General features: G+C 34.7%; 1 protein-coding gene across 3 annotated transcripts in view; it reads right to left on the bottom strand.

Annotated features, from left to right (window-relative positions):
* Positions 1-18,004, bottom strand: part of LOC144443456 (uncharacterized) — a 143,807-nt gene extending 125,803 nt beyond the window's left edge. The window contains exons 1-2 of one of the 3 annotated variants that reach the window (XM_078132947.1): positions 17,842-18,004; positions 16,166-16,210 (exon numbers count right to left, since the gene is read on the bottom strand). In XM_078132947.1, coding sequence (XP_077989073.1) covers positions 16,166-16,210; positions 17,842-17,873 — 77 coding nt within the window. In that variant the 5' untranslated portion in view covers positions 17,874-18,004. Of the gene's footprint in view, positions 1-16,165; positions 16,211-17,572; positions 17,754-17,841 lie in introns of those variants that run through there. The other 2 variants (XM_078132955.1, XM_078132970.1) reach the window with 2 other exon arrangements.
* Positions 18,005-19,895: the final 1,891 nt, after the last annotated feature.

Below are 19,895 nucleotides of genomic sequence, written 5' to 3'. Positions count from 1 at the left end.
GCACAAACACACACACACACACCTAGATACATATTAGTTCAATAAAGCTACATTTTGACTATTTTTGACCTCATTTTCATAGCTACAATTTGACTTGAGTTGTCATTTAGTTCCCCCTAACTAATATCATTAGGTGTTACTGTTCAGTTATGATTTATCTATCAATTCTGTGACAAGTAATTCTTGCTCTATACAAAATAAGTAAAACAGGCTTTGAAAATTTGGGATGGAAATCTTGGGGTTTTTTTTAAACACCTAGATTTGAGATGTTAGATTTGAGACATCTATAATATAAGCACAACTATACCTAGAAGGCATCAATGAAACCCAGCCAATCATGTGACACGTATGTCTCCAACAACAATCGATACAACTTAGCTACAAGTTTCAATCAACAAATTCAAACTGTTTCCTCATTTAATTAAGTAATGACAAAAGACAAATCTCATTAGCCAGCGCTGTGGCAAGACAGTAACTACATTGGGATGCTGCTAGGTTGTATATGTATACACTGTGTGTGTTTAAATATCATGTTCTTTAAATTGAATTTGTACTGCCTACAGAGTTTGCTTTAGCTTTCAGCTGCATGGTGTAAATGCATAGTTTAAGGTCAAGAGATAGAATTTTATCAGTGCAATTATGATGCTAATTAATCTAGCAATCCCACAGGCTTGACAATTATCACTTTCAGTTTTATCACTCCTATAGTTACTATGGTAACAGGGACATAGTATAACTTGCATTTTGGTTGAAATTTATATAAATTAATATACTAATAGTTTTACAAGATGAAAATCATAATACAGTCAATTTTGCAAGAGATTGAAGAATGGAAACAGAAAAGACAGGAGGTATTATCAATATAATTGAGACATCTCATTTGTAACTTGGCTTAGAAATAGGAATTTAAATACTGCGAAATATATATCAAAGCATCAAATTTATTACATTAAATTTTACACCTTATAACAATGGACCATTCATCTGTTTATCTCTATCACCTTCTACTACTAATGCATCTTTAATAATATGTTGTAAGTACTCAAACCAAAATAGCTTTGACACAAAGTAAAATTTTTAAGGTGGTAATCATTCACTTGTGCCCTATTTCATCCTTTTTCCCATCCATTTTTGATAGCTGCAGTTTTCCTTACCATATGAAGTTTACAAGCTGTTTTGATTAATACCAATGAGTTTTAAAACAACACGATCATCTTCATTACCCAAGAGAGTCTGACCTAACTCTATAGTTTGCTTTAACACACTATTCCCTGAACACGGGTGAATGTACTCGTTCGTGTATTGTTTCACCCTCGTTCTGCTGAACATTTTTGGATAGCTGCAGTTTTACTGAGCATGCCAAGTTTGTATATCTAAGTTTTAAAAACGACAATGATTTTCATTACCATAGAGTCAAATCTGTCACCCTATAATTTGAAAAGACCATTCCTGAGAAATGGTCAACATGCTCTTTCACCCTCCTCTTGTACCAACATTTTGAAAGCTGTAGTTTTACTGACTGTGCCAAATCTACAAGCTGTTTTTAATACTTAATACCGATAAGTTTAAAACAGCAATGATTTTCATTACCTTAGTGAGTGTGATCTAACTCAAGTTTGTTTATGCAATTCTCTGAAAATGGTCAATATATGTACTCATGTCATTTCATCTTTTCTTTTGTTCAATATTTTGATAACTGTAATTTCACTTACTATACCAAGACTAAAAGCTGTTTTATACCAATGAATTTAAAAGACCAATGAGTTTCATTACACCAGAGACCTAACCCTATAGCTTGTATTTGCAAAAATAACCAGGCCTTGCCCACTGGTACACATATTTACAGCCGAGTGCTGTTTATTTAACAAAAGTACAAAAAGATTACGAATATCCTAACTAGATTTCAATTATATTTAATTAAATTGGCCGCCAGCTCGTTTTATATGCTGAAAATCACCGTATTTCTTTTGGCTGACAAGATGGCAGGGAGCACTGTGACTGTGTTCATTGAGAAAGGATTCTAGGAGTTTAATCACAGCTGGAGGGGATAAACACACTATCTTACAATGGATGCTAGCAACGATTGAGAATGTCAGTTCAGGGAAAGTTGATCGCTAGGAGACCAAGGTCGTACACAATTGAATTCACAACCAAAACAGCATGGATAATGGTGCTAAATTAAATGTTATTCTTAGTAAGTTTTCAAAGAAGAAATATATTCAAACTATATTTTAATCTTACACAATAAATTTACACGATTGTGCAACAGTTTTGTCACACCTTTTAGTCTATGGATGATATATATATATACTATTCTTTCATATTAGAATTTCATTCACTACATTTCTCAGGATTTCATGTCCCAACAGAAAGATTAAAAATGTGCAGTTGGTTTACCAAATAATTTTTTTTTTTGAGTTTGAACAAAATTTCTTTATGTTAAGTTGTGAACAGAGATGTCTTTCGCTCCTGGACAGGATAGAGTTTTGCAACTTAATATATGAAACATCCACACTAAATCATCTGGTAACAAGATGTTACATCAAATTATGAGAACACTTCTACTTGCAGTATCCAATTTCCCTGTCTTGTATTCTGTATATACTCCTCATCCCCTGTGAGGGATCATCATTTTATGTTTTAGAATGCTCCAGTTGCTTTCTTTCATTACGTTCTAGCTATCATCAGCATCATGAAACTTGTACGTCACAGGAGGAAATGACACTACAATTCTGTGAAATACCGGAAACTCTATATAACCCAGACTGCAGCTATGAAACACCTTTTCCTGAAAAAAATATATCTTCAGCTGATAGTCTCCATTCATTCAAAAAAAAAACATGATAAAAATAGATCTCCAGTTTCAAAAGACATCCTTGTGACCCAAAAAAATTTGGAAGAAAATTATGTGTAGACAGCTGTTTTACCCTTTTTTCACAACATGTTCTGCTCTGAGAGAACCTTGTTCATATATTCGTACAAAATTACCATGAGACAAACATTGTCAGGGGAAAAGCTTTTCTACTCAGCCACTTGGGAGCCAAAGACATGTTCACAAATACTTTCATAAGCAAACAAAACTACTGGCTTGTACTTATATTCTGTATGATGGTTTAGGTTTACACTTAAAAGGCTGCTTTCATCAGTACACAAAAAAAAGGTTACTGAAGACAAGACCAGTTTCCTTCATATGATATTCTCATTTTTATATCCATTCAGATGATATTCAGATGATAGGCATTCTTGTAGAGTGAGTGATATTACATACATGTAAACTCACATTCAAGTGGCTTCTCTATTATGAATATGGGGGAGAGGGAAGGGTTGGTGGTATAACTTTCAAAGATGGCTTCCCAGCAATATTGGAGGGGTTGGTGGTAATTCACTTTCAATAATGGTTTCTCTGCAATTTTTGGGTTTTATGATATTGCTTTCAGTGAAGTGATGACTCCTCTTCAATATTGTATTTTTTTAAAAACTATTTTATTGCAAAGATGGCTTCCCCGCAATATTGGGGTTTGCGATATAAATGTATCTTTCAAAAACATTTGGGAGATTTGTAATACCTCTTTCCGAAAGAGTCTTCCTTCAATATTGTTTTTTAAGTATCTTTTTCAAAGATGGCTTCCCTGCATATTGGTGGTGGGTGATCAATTCTTTGCAATATTTGAATTTTATGATATCCTGTATGCTACAACATTGAAAAAAAAATGTCTTTCAATGATGGTATCCCTGCAATATTGTGAGTCTGTGATAGTTCTTTCAAAGAAGACACGCCACCATATCATGTCATTTTGAAAGTACTTGTTTATGATACAGTATTGTTAAACCAGACACACACACACACACACACACACACACACACACACACACACACACACACACACACACACACACACACACACACACAGTGGCATCCAATTCAAGTAGCTCTGTATACAATTACATCAAGCCAGCAAGATCAATGTAAAACAAATTTAAGTGAATGTGGAAATCAGGAAAAGCTGGTATCTATAGATTTTGTGATAAATCCTCACTATAGCAACATAGATTAACAATTCTATGGTTGGCAGGAATAGCTTTGGAAATATTGATTTTGAAACTTGTACCATGAATGTACTGGGGGAATTTGTTTTAAATGAATATACATTCCAGCAAAACTATGATACCGTTTTCTATATTTCTGTATGTTAATTCTCAAGTTCAGGTGGTAGTATGTCAATAAGTCACACATCACTTTAATATGCATCACAAATTGATTTTTTGTGTCAGTTTTAGAAGACATCATCCACATCAATATTTCATGGATTTTTTTTTATATTTTTAATCCGTGATATCTTAACCTTTCTACCTTGACTTTATTACAATTTCGTCACAGTAGATTGAACAATTTCAGTGAAACATATCCACAGCACCTGAATATGATCAGGAGTTTATGACAGCCTGATATGAGACACTGCTACATCACATTGGCAGGCTTGTGTGCCATGCACTCTACCCCCTCAGGCTAAAGTTCAGGACAGCAAGTTGACGTGGTATTTTGTTGTACAATCGTGTTTGACTGCCATTGATTAAGACACTTTCTATCCAGTATATGTTTGTCTCCTGCTGTCGATTGCTCTAAGTTCCCAGGATGATTCCTAGTGGGATTATCACTTGATATTTTGCTCTATCTGTTCCCAAATGTCCAACTTTTCGAGTCAACTTATCATTTCTAGCTATCTGACCTCTGTTCCCAGTTGATAACTGTGTATCAAAGAGACGTTTCAAAATGTACAGCTCTATATGTACTATTCTGTAAGGAAATACAATACATATTATGTACTTGTACATTTTCTGATGTTCATGTACAATATACTTGGCCTACAAAGACTATATAATGACAGCACTCCCTTCATTTCAACTTCACTGCCAGAGATATGGCTGCCAAAATTATATAAAATATCATAGCTTAAAATTCCTGTAAATTTTTTTTTGTTCATTTCAATTTTATTTTTAATTGATGTCATTGAAATATATTCTTTCCATGAATTTACACTTAGATAGTATATGGGAGACTACTATTTATATTCTAAGTGAAAATTGTATTTTAAGAGTGGCAAAATTGAAAGAACAAAACACACATCCCATATCTTTTGTAATATTGAATGAAGTATATAAATTCTAACTGCCATACTCTAGGTAGCTAATGCTACAAGCAAACATTTCTTTACATTTATAAAAACACTTCTTTGCTGCCTTTGTTCATACAATTTAGGCAACCTGTGCATTTTTTTAAAAAAATGTATCACATTCAAATTCATTTTCAGTATGTTTAGAAAGATTATTATTATGAAACATGAAAAATATATTTCACCATGAAAAATATATTTTCGCCATTTTTACATGTAAAAACCAAAATTTGCAGCTGGTTTCAATCAACAGACTGTATTGACGATAAGACATCATGTCAAAAGAAATGAACAGTGTAGATGTGATTTAATAGAGGTAGAAGAAGTCACTAGAAGTTTAGATCTGGTGAAGATATCAGGTAAGAGAAATTGACTCACTATAGTAAAAGGATGAAGTTATGTCAGAAAAGACAAATAGTGCCGTTGCAAATCTAGCCAGATAACGGGAGAAGGTGAATCCATCATAGTGAGTCGACAGACAGTAGGGTGTGATATTCAACGTTGTTAATGAAAAATACATTTCATATAGGCAAATTATGCACCTACTAAAAGCTCACACTACCCTAAGTCAGAATTTATGGGGCAATTATTGGAGGACATACGTAGCAGATGAGGCCTTGTGATTGGGTTGAGTCTGAGATGAAACACTATGAGATGATGCCTCAATACACCAGGTGAAAGATGTATATAAATAGAACACAGGAGACAAGACAGGATACACTAGAGGACGATGCAGGGTACAATTAGATAGCTGCTCTGTCAACACACTGCATTCAGTAGCTGTATCATCTACATTTTATGGGTCATTTTTACATTTTATGTGTGTCTTAGTACCCTAATGACCCTGGTTTTTCTGCCTTTTTTGGCAACTCAGAACTATTAAAGACATTAAAACACCAACCCTCACAATTTTTGAAAGTCTGAAGTTCCAATATTAGAAGACATGAAAATAAATATTTAAAGACTGTGAATGGTTTATATGTCATGAAATGGTTCATGATAAATGTGTTTTTTATTGATTTCTGTCTGACAGTGGACAGATTATATGCCATTACAGTGGACATATCCTGTGTTACTGCAGAGGACAGATCCAAGTCATTACAGTGGACAGATTACATGCCATTACAGTGGACATATCCTGTGTTACTGCAGAGGACAGATCCAAGTCATTACAGTGGACAGATTACATGTCATTACAGTGGACATATCCTGTGTCACTGCAGAGGACAGATCCAAGTCATTACAGTGGGCAGATTACATGCCATTACAGTGGACATATCCTGTGTCACTGCAGAGGACAGATCCAAAGTCATTACAGTGGACAGATTATATGCCATTACACTAGACATATCCTGTGTCACTGCAGTGGATAGATTACTCATCCCAAGTCATTACAGTCAAGGACATTCCATATGACAGCATGGTGGACAGAACCTGTCATTACATGGACATTCAATGTGACAGGGGAAGACAGACCTAATGTCATTACCTTGGGCATTCCATGTGACAGCATGGCGGACAGAACCTGTTATTACATGGACATTCAATGTGACAGTGGAAGACAGACCCTGTGTCATTACCATGGGCATTCCATGTGACAGCATGGCGGACAGAACCTGTATCATTACATGGACGTTCCATATGTGACAGCATAGAGAACAGATCCTGTGTTATTACCATGGAAAGATATTATTTCATTACAGAGGAAAGAGTTCCTGTGACATTATGGTGAACAGATCCTATATCAATACAGAAGACAAATTTAGTGTCAATACAGCAGAAAAACTGTGTCCTTGCAGCATAAAGACAAAATGTCAACACACAGAGAGGAAATTTAGACCCTGTATCAATACAGTGTACTGTATATTTAATATAATAATGTGAAACTTTGGAAATTATGCAGTGACACATTGTCTTCAACCACAAAAAAACAATTTCATAAAATAATGTTTTGTTAGGATTGCTTTTAGGATTAATTGTTTTATCACACTGAGTGTCAACAAGTGCACTATCCTCTATATTTTCTCATATACAGGTTTTCATTTTTTTTTTCAAACCTTACACTGTGTAACCAAAATGCAATAGTGATCAGATTTACAAGTTTGAAAATAGAGTCATCTGTTTTGAAATAAAACCATGCACCACAACACTGTGTTCCCTTCTTTTTATTTTCTATCAAACGTATCATTTTGGTTCTTTTCAATGAAAATTTCTATTAACAGTCAAAAAAATGAGAAACAGAGAATGGCGTAAGAAACATGCAAGCAGTACCAGTGCATAGTACATGTACAGCCATTATCTGCTACTTTACAGATATTCAACAAAAGACTACTTGCATCGCTTGCAGCCCTTGTCAGCTCTCCATTTGAACTATTGTTAAAGTCTATGACAAATTGACAAAAGTTTACTATTTCTCATTTTCTAGTTTCCATACGTACTATTATAAGAGTCTTCAACTCACAAGCAGCCACAAAAGGAGGTTGCAGTTTGGACAAGAAACACTTTTGAATAATGACTATTTACACAATTGTGAATGTTTTTGTGCTTTTATACGTGTATCAATACAACTTTTAATAAAATTCATATTGTGTATTATTAAAGATGATTAATTTTGTGTTTACTGAAAATTAGTTTTCTATACATTAAAATGAAATTTCTAGAACTTTTAGACTTGTTTGTATGTTTTATCCAATATGGCTGCCAATCCTTCAAATGGGGTCTTAAAATCGATGAGACCAGCTTCCATTTTACTTCAAGTATGAATTAAATATTTATATTTCCCTTCATTATGGTTTAGTTTCTAAAGTTACAAAAATAAAAATAAGAATACATCTTTGAATATAATTCAATCAGAATGACATCGCCACAAAAATTTGACAAAATTGCTGATTCAGCAATATTTTTTTAAACAGTAAACTTTTTTTTCTGTAGGAAAAGAATGGAATTATTCGAAGTAAACTATCATGCAAAGTGGCAGGTGTTATCTCACTGCATAGAATCCAGTTTTTTGTTACTTTTACGTCAAGAATTGATGTGATACCTTGGATACTGTCACATTACAATTCTCAGGATACACATATGGAGAACTGACACTGATTCAAGAAGTATATCTCCTTAATTTTGGATACAAATGTTGAAAAGTGACTTTTGACTGCCCTTGTTTGACATTAACAACACTGTACAATATCCTGTTCGTTGATCTCCTCACATCTATAATTTACCAACAATGGACTCTCATTTCTAATCATCGGCTGACAATTCTCTACAGCACATCCATTCTTATTAATTCTGACCTGTCCTTTCTATTTATTTCATTTTAATACAGTATAGATGAGAAAGTCAGGCCTAGAGTAGTGTCACCATCAGCGATGCCATAAATTGCCCCCACAAATTGGTTTATGAGAATAGATTGCCTTGAATTTTTATCTAAGTGCAGTAGTTCTGTCTCTAAATCCAACTACCCAGGTAGTAATTTACGTTTGTATCTGTAATTTTGTTTATCTGTATATGTCAGTCAGCTGGCATATAAACTGCTGTCACGTCTGACCTATAAATGACCCTCACCTTTGACCTTTCACTAATGTCATTCTAAGAACCTTGATCACAACACACGCTTTCCCAACCTTGACATTGGTGAATATGAACCTGACAAATTTGTGAGTACAACCGACAAAGTGGAGAGCTGTCGTCTCACTCATCAGTAATTATACCGTTTGATAAAATGTAGGGTCTTCTTTCTCCAAACTACTGCAGTTTAACACACTTGCTAAAATACCTATAAAATGTATGTTTTTAATCGGTTTGAATATAACATAATGGAGTAATATATATTTTCTTGTAATACATTAACCTCTTTAATATTAACCAAGCACTTTCTCGTTAAATTTATTTGAACACAATTTTTTTTTGTTTTATTGTGATTTTGCGAAATACTGTGACTTACATTAAACCTTACACATAAAAATAACTCATATTAAGAAATTGATAATAAAACTAACACTATAAAAAGCAATGATATTTACAGAAATTTCAGAAGTTTTCTTTAATTTCCTCACAAAGCTCTTAAAGAAATGATGTACAGTAGAAATGTGTACATGATATAGTCCATGATGGTATCATATATCAGGTTTGTATCTATGATACCTTTTCAAAACCTTGAGCATCTTACAAACCATTATCTCTCTTTTAAATGCATGTATTGTAATTACCATCCAAGTTTAACATCAAATTTTAACCACAATGAAATTGAGAGTACTCCTATTCACCTATAAGTAGCAAAAGAAATGATTCATTGCTTGTGTGTATATAACTGAAAAAGTTTCCAAAATTTTGACAGCTTAAATTTTGTCCCTACTATTAAACACTAATAACAGAGTATTATCATGTACAATTGTAAGCATTATATATATATATATATATATGTGTGTGTTTGTGTGTATGTATGTGTCTGTGTCTGTGTCTATGCATGTGTGCATGTGTTTGTGTATGCATGTGTTCGTATGTATGTATATATAATGTATGTATGTATGTATGTATGTATGTATGTATGTATGTATGTATGTATGTACATATATGAGTGTGTTTGTGTGCGTGTGCATGTCTGTGTGTGCAAATTTGCAGTTTCAACAAAATATATTTACTAGCAATAATAATAACATTCACCCTATATTCTGACTTGTATCTGCCAAACTCAAACTCTATCTGCAGTATTACCTGTAGTGTTTTGATCTTTGCTTCCTATCAAACTCAACTGTTGATAAACATTAAACTGTCATAAAATAGCCATGGGTACTATATGTATTATTTCACACCTTGCGATGTAAAGCCAGAAAATCCATCAAGTTATCAATTTCAGTAGTATTAACCATTTTCATGAGATTGAAGATTTCAGCGTGAACACCTGAAAGAAAATGTAAATTTTACCAGAATCTAGCCAAGAGGGATCTATCTCTCACCCTAAGGAAAATTTGTTATTGCAATTACAATCTATGACTGTCTGCTGCCATAAAAGAGTGCATTAAAACTACCATTCCATATACTGCCATAAAAGAGTGTAAATATTTGAAATTGTTTACCAGCATAGACGTGTGAAAAGTAGATAGTACAGTTTGTTATTTATTAGCTTCTATTCATTTAACAAATTGTTTCATGCCTGACTGTGAAACAAATATTGTCTGGACCCTAAGGAAAGTATTACTGGCATAAAATGATAGCTTTTCTAAGAACTGCGAAAATGAGCGTGTACAGAAATATTTCTGTTATGAGAATTTCAATGAAGGGTTGTTGTCAGAGGGTATGTAAATAATGTCACAATATCCAGTCTCTTTATGTAAATATATTGATATAGATCATAATTAGTTATGAAAATAAATCTCATGTCATTCATTGTTGGAAAACTGTGACAAAATGTCAAAACAATCCATTCCTTAGGCTTAACAACTTTGGCAAAAAATATTTCCTAAATTGGTTAAAATCCAGGTTTTAAAAAAAAAGACATTTCTGATTTCTTGAGGGCATAACTTGTAGATGTGTTCTTTGACTGATTAAGTGCTACAGGCACACAGGAAATGACTGAAACGTGAACTAAAATAGCTACTTTTTTTATTTGCAGACATTTCAAACTGAGGTTTTCTTGGAATTTGTTTTACAAAATGTAGGACGAGCAGGAAGAAACACTCATTTCAATTTAAATGGTGTGACTTTTGTGTTGAATTAGAAAGTGATACCCTGTACAAAATGTATGCACCACAGGTAAGATTTCACAGACCGGATATGTTGCATGGCTGTATAATTTCTTGGTTCAATGAGTATAATATGGATACATTTAATGTCTAAATTAATCCCACTCTCATAAACACATCCATTTAAGTTTTTTCCCTGATATATCCCGGTATGATGGACATAGTAAATACCAATATAGTGAATTACTTTTCAGTTTGAAAACAAAATTGAAGACACCAAAACTTTGCAACTTAATAATTGACTTAAAACGTTGAAACTAAAATTTTCTGGCTAACTGCCAAAGTCTTTTATATTTCCTGAATAATGGGCAGTTGAAAAGTTTATGAATTACAAGTAAAGAGTGAATTATAAAGATTATACCACATACAAGTCAAGTTGAACAAAAAAATATGGAATATATACTCTGGTCATGCCATGTGACGACAATGCACGTCTTTGTCATAACAAAGCATATGTATGTCGGTGATTCTGCTGTGTTCAAAGTGGATCAAAACGTTCAAAATTGCCATTACTTTATCCTATATTTCTTTGATATTATTGGAGCTTGTATAATTATGTTATTCACCAATATTTTCCTTCGAAAATACTTGTGACCTAAGGGTTGTCACTACTCATCTAGCAACTTGTAGTTACAAAGGACCCTAAGGTCACTCGTATATTCCTTGGCAAAAAGAAGAACAATATTGGGGAAAAAAATCTAATTATAAATTTCTCCAAAACTGAATTCTCTAAACAGTAGCATTTGAAATCATCTCTTTTAGATAAGACTAAGCATAATTACTTATTTACTTGTTTCATTACACTTTTCCATCAAGTTCTACATTTCTACAAAATTATTTTCTTTTTGCAAACATGTCTATCAATTATTTCTGGCCTAAAATTTTTCATTTATTGCTTCATAAAAATGGTGGTAAACCATTATGTTGTTTTGATAAATAAAATTGTCAGGTCACCTTTGACCTCAGAATGTCACCTTTGACCTCCTTGACTGAGTATACCATTTAGTGGTTGAACCACCCCACAGTAGATAAACATACGTCAACTGTGATCACCATTGGGTATTATTTTGGCTTTTCTATCAATTAACATAAGCCCATATGTTTGTTTATATGACAGAGCAAATAGCCGACTCATTTACATGTGGTCTGGCAATAAATTCCTTAATTAATAGTGATAAAGATATTTTTATGAAAATAATGAACGATAATTGTGTGTGATGATTCTTATGTTGTGTAGTTATCTCTGTATATCCTTGACATTAAACTTTTCCTCCAGACTTCAACAGCTCAAGAATTAATTATGACTTCATTAAATTGGACATGGATATGAGATGAATTGATCAACAGAAGGCACATCAAATTATGATATTAAAAGTGGCATGAAAATTAATCATTTATTAAACTCTCTTCTTAATTAAGTGAAACACATTGAGACCACTCACATTGTAATATAGATATATATACATGTACAAAAGCACAAATGAGAACTGCATGGTCTCAATAAAACTCAACTCAAAGAGTTTCCAAAAATTCTGACTTAAGCTTTCGCCCCATACACAGAGCATTATCAGGACAGGTCAGTATATATGATTGTCAGTATCACTGGACTAAGTCATTAGACATCATTTCCACACAATAGTTTCTACAAGTTATAGAAACAACAGAAACCCCCTCCAAACAATATAACAACAGAAATACCCTTCCACACAATATAGCATAGTTATAGAAACAACAGAAACCCCCTCCACACAATATAACATAGTTATAAAAACAACAGAAACCCCCTCCACACAATATAACATAGTTATAGAAACAACAGAGACCCCTTCACACAATATAATATAGTCTCTACAAGTTATAAAAACAACAGAAACACCCTTCCACATAATATAATATAGTCTCTACAAGTTATAAAAACAACAGAGACCCCCCTCCACACAATATAACATAGTTATAGAAACAACAGAAACACCCTTCCACACAATATAGCATAGTTATAGAAACAACAGAAACACCCTTCCACACAATATAGCATAGTTATAGAAACAACAGAAACACCCTTCCACATAATATAGCATAGTCTCTACAAGTTATAGAAACTATAGAAACCCCCTCCACACAATATAACATAGTTATAGAAACAACAGAAACACCCTTCCACATAATATAGCATAGTTATAGAAACAACAGAAACACCCTTCCACATAATATAGCATAGTTATAGAAACAACAGAAACACCCTTCCACATAATATAGCATAGTTATAGAAACAACAGAAACACCCTTCCACATAATATAACATAGTTATAGAAACAACAGAAACACCCTTCCACATAATATAACATAGTTATAGAAACAACAGAAACACCCTTCCACATAATATAACATAGTTATAGAAACAACAGAAACACCCTTCCACACAATATAACATAGTTATAGAAACAACAGAAACACCCTTCCACACAATATAACATACTTATAGAAACAACAGAAACACCCTTCCACACACACTAACGTAGCAATCTCTACAAACCCTATTCAACACAATATAACAGTCTCTACAAGCTATAGAAAGAACAGAAACCTCCTTCTACAATATATAACATAGACTATACAAGTTATAGAAACTAGAAACCCCCTTCCACACAATATTACATAGTCTCTACAAGTTATAGAAACTACAGAAACCCCCTCCCACACAATATATGATTATGATAGTCTATACAAGTTATAGAAACTACAGAAACCCCCTTCCACACAATATAAACACGAGCACATAAAAAAGCCACGAGCACATAAAAAAGCCAGGATTTCATGCATATGTTGGTTAGTGTGGTAGGCAGAATGGTACTTTTGGTGACTGGCAATAAGTAGAAAATCTACATGACCTCCCTCTACATTTTACCAGGATTTAATATCCACACAAAAATTGTGGTACATGGTACGGAAATCTATTCAAATTACCAGATATCACTCCTCTATCACCAGGGTTTCCAAGCCTTAGCAAAAAAAGACACAGGATACTGAAGTATATCAAACAGTACATCTTTTATAGGGTCATTATTACTCTATCATAAGCTATACTAAATGGAGTGAGTCATTTAATGTTCAGCACACCTTATGGTTCTCTATTGTTCTACCTAATTTCCTCCTCAAACAATTTTTTTTTTAAGTTGGATACTTACAGTCTCTGTAACCTCAACACCTTCAGGGAACATCTGTATTTATATGTAGCTAACATGTAAATACCATCTTCAAAGATATTATAAGTATTTTGTTAGAAGGACACAATCAGTTACAAAATATGTTTTATCACACTCACTTGTTTTCTAAACTTAAACATATATCTTACTAATTCTATATAGTATATACATGTACTAGCCATATGATTCATGAAAAATACAAACATTTATCAACATATCATAAGTTTTTACCACATTTTACAGTGCTCTACATTCTGAACATGTTGAGGCCCATGTGATGAAGTTACTTCTATCAATGTGTAAATTCTATAGTAGCCAACCAGAGATGTATGTTCAACTTTATTATCTTATCAAATTAGTTCTTCACCTTAAAAGAACAAAGAAGTTTGTGGTATGACAGATTAATATTTCAAATTTTGTGTTTTGTATTTTGAAACTTGAAACAGCTCCATAATTTATTTCAAGGACAAGAATTAGGACTTCCCTTCACAGCAGAAGGAAAGACACAGTGACAGAATGTGATGCCTCAAGACTCTTTCTTTGATAATGAAGCTAATCACAAGAGACGCAATAAAATTTGAAATAAATTAATAAATATATAGATATATATGAACACACCCCCTAGCTGATTTATATATCTATATAGTATTTGACATTGCCAGACAGTCTGAGTTCCTTTGTGACAGTAAACCTGTGAAGTGCTCAATGTAGTGTCCCCTCTGGTGCCAAACTAGTCAATTCACATGGCTGAATTATTTGTGTATTTTCTTATCTTATTTCTATGAAAGTAGGTTTCAATTCATGTGATATCATTCGTTTGCTTGTTACTCCTGTTACAAATCCCTTCAATCAGCTTACTCAACCTTCCAGTATGTATTTTATCTTTACGAGCTTGAGGATAGTTTTCATTTTGAGTCAGGATCATAATTTTTTAATTATTCTGGTGTGATGATGATGATGGTGCTGATGGCAAAGTTAGGGAACATGTGAACGGAACTTCTGTATGGTTTTTGCGTATGGTATAGGTCCTGTACTTAGGAATAACACCACAGTATTTTGACTATGCGTTCACTTCTCTGCTTCAAGATGAATTAGAGAGATGTCAATATGACAATATTCAAAGTGGAAATTCGACATCACCATTACTCGTTATCAGAAAGTTTGATTCGCTTGTATTTGAGAATGAAACACTCTGATAAGACTTACTGTGTTAAAAAGGCAAACTGTCATTTAACTTTTGTTTTATCTTCCCTTAACGTTTCAACGAAGAAACTAGGATATATTTAAAGTAACTGTAGGCCTATTTCATATCTAAATGTTTTCCCCCTTGAACGTTTGCAGTATGTATTTTATCTAGTAGCAGTGTACAGTGCACAGCACACTTCACTAGGAATCGTCCTGTTGAAAAACTAGAAAGAGAACTTTTCGTGTCATGTCACGGCTATACTTCAGATCCCTAGAAGTTTCCCAACGTAACACTTGAAGAACATCCCAAATTAAAATAGATTCGTAGCTCTACAATGTTGTAATGGATCTTCTTGAAATTTGTTAGATTTTGAACAAGCGGAAATGCGGTAAACATAATTACGTATTCTCCATGCCCTTACCCACATCGGGTCAGAAACTTTAACCTGTACTACCATCAACTGGAAATGTCACTTACGGTTACAAACGAAAGAGATATTGAATACTTGCTGTTTTACGATAAGGATACATGACATTGTAGATAATTCAACTAAATATTACACGGATTTCTCAGATTTCGATTTTTCAGATCGTCTGATTCAAAAATGAAGCATTCACGTGTGGACATAAGCGTACGCAATGCCATGGAAAAAAAGCGCGCAATAATGACAACGTAGGTCGCTTACTCATACAAATGATACCCTAAGCTAAGTGCACCACGCTTTTCTGGAATGAACCTAAAAAGACATGTTCCCTTTAGTCTGTATTTTAGTTTTATCAAACTTGCCAGTCTTTTGCTGGGTGTTTAAAAAGCGTTTTAGGCGACGAGATCAATTCCCTCATCGCATATTTTTGAAGTTCTTACCGTGCATTCCGTTCAGGGACTGTATCTGTCTGGCTGTTGTTTCCCCTATAAATCAAAAAGCAAAGTAATAACAAAATGATGAATCTTACAAAATTGTGCCTTTTCTCTTGGAATGCCCCAAAATAAAAGTTGGCAGACTTGTTAGCGGATGAGTAAAATCATAAGCGTGCATGACTACTTTGCGAACAGAAAAGAAAGCAACACAAAATGGCAGTTGTTATTGTTGGTACGTCCTCTCAACTCTCATTACTTTTATACACTTGTGATTACAATACTTTATCCATTGACAACAAGTAAGATTGTCAAGATTCATATAATTTTTTTCCATCAGAATTAAAAACTGACATGACGAGTGCACTCTTTTTACAATTAAGATCGTTGAAAAACAGGAACAAACGGAGAAGTCTCTTTCACTTACCATAGCTGGTACACAAACACTTGAAAGTTTGGGTCTTACTATTAGCCCTACAACTTTTGTTGACCGCCAAACCATGGTGGAGGTAGAAGGACCCAAACTAAGTGGTGGAATTGGCATATTTATTTGCGCCAAATTGTTATCAAAATGGCGGGGTACCAAATTTTGGAATGGCGGAGTTGCCACCAACTCAATGAGTACGCATAACCCCCTCTGCACCAACCTTATGATGCGAGGCTTTCAATATTTTTCCAACTTTTACATGTAAACTTGCGAGTATCACAATTTTTTAAAAATAAGCTGTGTATATGCCTACATGTTTTTAATGGTGTGCATATGCGTAGCATGGTGTTTTTTTCTAGAGTCTGATAATGGGTTTATTAGCTCCGCTTGGCGGATACCACCAACGGAAACCCTCTCCATTGCGTGGGCACACTATACGAACTATCGTGAATCTTTCTTTTTTTAAATGTACTTTTCCTATTCGCACGCCGGTGCACACCGTACATTGATACCACCATGTAACTTACACCGATATAATGCAAGGATTTTGAACCGTTAAAAGAATTTGCAAGTGCTACTACCAAACTGGCATGGCAGTATTTTGACTTGACACATAGCGATGGTTTACAATTTCTCGCCATTGCACCGCGCTTCGCTTTAGTTGATTTTCTGCGATTCAAGCAAGATCCGATAGATAACATGTTAGGATACTTTCAATCAAGTGTTCAGCCTGCAAGTGATTCACCTTATTAGATTTACACGTTGCCAAAATTTGCTAACCGCACCAGCACCACTACCCCTGCCTGTAGGCATACTGTGCACCCATGTACGCCAACTGAACAATTTAACATGGAGACGTGAAATAAAAGGGCGTAATATTATGCAATCGCGGTGCTATATGGGCGTAGAAACACAAGCGCGCCGCACTTCTGTTCCATAGTAGTTTCAGTGAGTAGCGCAGCTGTCACTCGATTCACTACAATACTCACCGATTACTTGCCATCACGTCCGAGAGAACGGGGTTTTAAAATGCAACGACTGAGCTCCGTGTGTCAATGTAAACTTGGAAAGCCGATCAGACACCCCCACGCTAGCCAAGCCACGCGAGGCAACACGACAGATCATCATATATAAACCTATCCCAATATACACTTAAAGCTTAGTCTACTTCCAGACGGCATAGAGGACACATGAGGACACTGACGTCATTTGCATAAAGCTGTGTAAGGCCTCTGTGTGTATCTATATTTGTGCTCACCTTGGACCCTTCGTCTTTTTTGCTGGAGCCATTTGTTGACGTCGTTCAAAACAAATTCTTCGACTTGTGTGTCAAAAAGGAGATAAATATTCATCCTTACAACGGCACATATTGTAGTAGGTATGCAGCCGCAATGGGGGCTATTTTCGGGGTGAAACTATCTGTTCGAATTGCAACCTCTAGGTGTAATGCGACGAATCGAACAGATTGTCAGACAACAAAATGAAAAACCGCGAAGAAATGTATCATTCGATTGGTCGACTGTGACGTTATGTGGGCTGTGATTGGGCGATTTAATTATGCTGGCCGCGGTTTCCGTCTGGAGGTCGTGTGTCTGCTGTGCCAGTTGTCACTCCGACTCCCGACAATAAAGTCATCGCCTGTGTAATATTGGAAGTGTACTATATATATTGGTGAAAACAAGCACCTATCACGGAATCCGTGTCCAATTTCTGTACGCGCAACTGCCAAAGGTGTTCGAATTTATTGCATGTGTTGATAAATATCCGGTGTAGTAAGCTGCTAGAAAGTTTTGGTCGATTGAACCTCAAACAAAACGCAGCCACTGATTTGGGCGACCGATCTTGTTGAAAGCACTCTGTCTGCTTTTGGTGTTGGTTCGACTGCTCTAATTGAGGTCAATCTAAGCGTTAATTCGCCTTTGTTCCGTTATATTGTTTACACATTATCTAGGATGCCGAAGCCAAATTGAACGGCAGTAACAGTTCGGATGTATATTTTCCAGCAGCTACTCCTAGATCCTCGACTAGCCGTATATTTATATGAACAAAGAAACGGTTAGAATTGTTTTGTGTCTGTCGCAGCCGGTGTCGCAGACAGTCGTCTCAAAGTTAAGGGGTCGAAGACAATTGCGGTTTCAAGCATGCCATTGTTGCTAGCTAAAAGGGATAACACAAATACCACCACATGACTGTCACTTTATTATAATTCTTCTTTCAAGGCAATACAAAACAAGTTCGTGGGTTTTTTTTCTAAAACTAATCACATGGTCTCCAAATTGCTACCTGCAAATTAAGACAGGTACCAATTATTTGTATCAACATTGTAAATCGTGGTAGATGATATTATTTTGGCGAAGCTAGTTAGAAATAGGTGACCTGTGATTGACCTCAATCTGTCTGTGACCTACAAACCTTGCTCCGCAATCAACACTTCATTTGGTACGTTGATTAAACAAAGCATTTACCATCTTTTGAGGGGAGGTGTTCGGGTATCAATTAACATTTTCATTGTTTCAGTCACACATAAAAGTAAAAAAAATTGACATCCAAAATATGAAGACAAAAACTTCACTTAGACTACGTTTTGTTTACTAGTATATTACTGGCCCTTCCAAGGTCAGGCGTAACTCAAGTAGCCGTGTCTGGCGTGTGTATCTATTTGTACACTCTTGTCATGCAATGAAACATTGACCGATATACGTGATAAGAAAAACCAAATACAAGTATAACGGAATCCAAGCAACTGTCAACAGTTATGCTAGTAGCAATCTTTTTAAATTGTATCAACAGATATGGACCAGATATTTTCATCACAACTAGGATAAACTAAGACTTTGATTTAATGCAATTTTCCTAACTTAAAATTAAAAAAAAAAAAAAAAAATATTATTTACTGTTCGTCATCTGGAACTGGCATAGACCTAATACTATTACAACGTAAAAGTAGGTCGAGGATGGAATCGTAAAAGTAGCACGATAACCTCGATAGAGATACGTAACAGGCGTGCCGATGCGTGTGCTTACTAACCACGTATTAAAATTTCAATCACGGGTGTAACATTTCAGTGTTGTGTTTGGACTGTGTCGATTAAGCTAGAACGTATACAATAGAATTTCTCTCTAATGCCTATGGTTAGAGATCGTATAGGCTTTTAAACTAAACGACCACTCTTTAAAGTAAAACCCAAGGTTGAGTTCATCACGTTCCGTCATTTATTGCCAACCACAAATAAACAACAATACAATTTACTTCATGTGTCTATGCACTGATATTAACTCGAAAGAACATCTGTGTTATGAGAGCTTAGGTCT

Source organism: Glandiceps talaboti, chromosome 2 (assembly GCF_964340395.1).
Source record: "Glandiceps talaboti chromosome 2, keGlaTala1.1, whole genome shotgun sequence".
In the NCBI taxonomy this organism is placed as follows: domain Eukaryota; kingdom Metazoa; phylum Hemichordata; class Enteropneusta; family Spengelidae; genus Glandiceps; species Glandiceps talaboti.
This window is presented reverse-complemented; position numbering and strand designations above follow the sequence as displayed.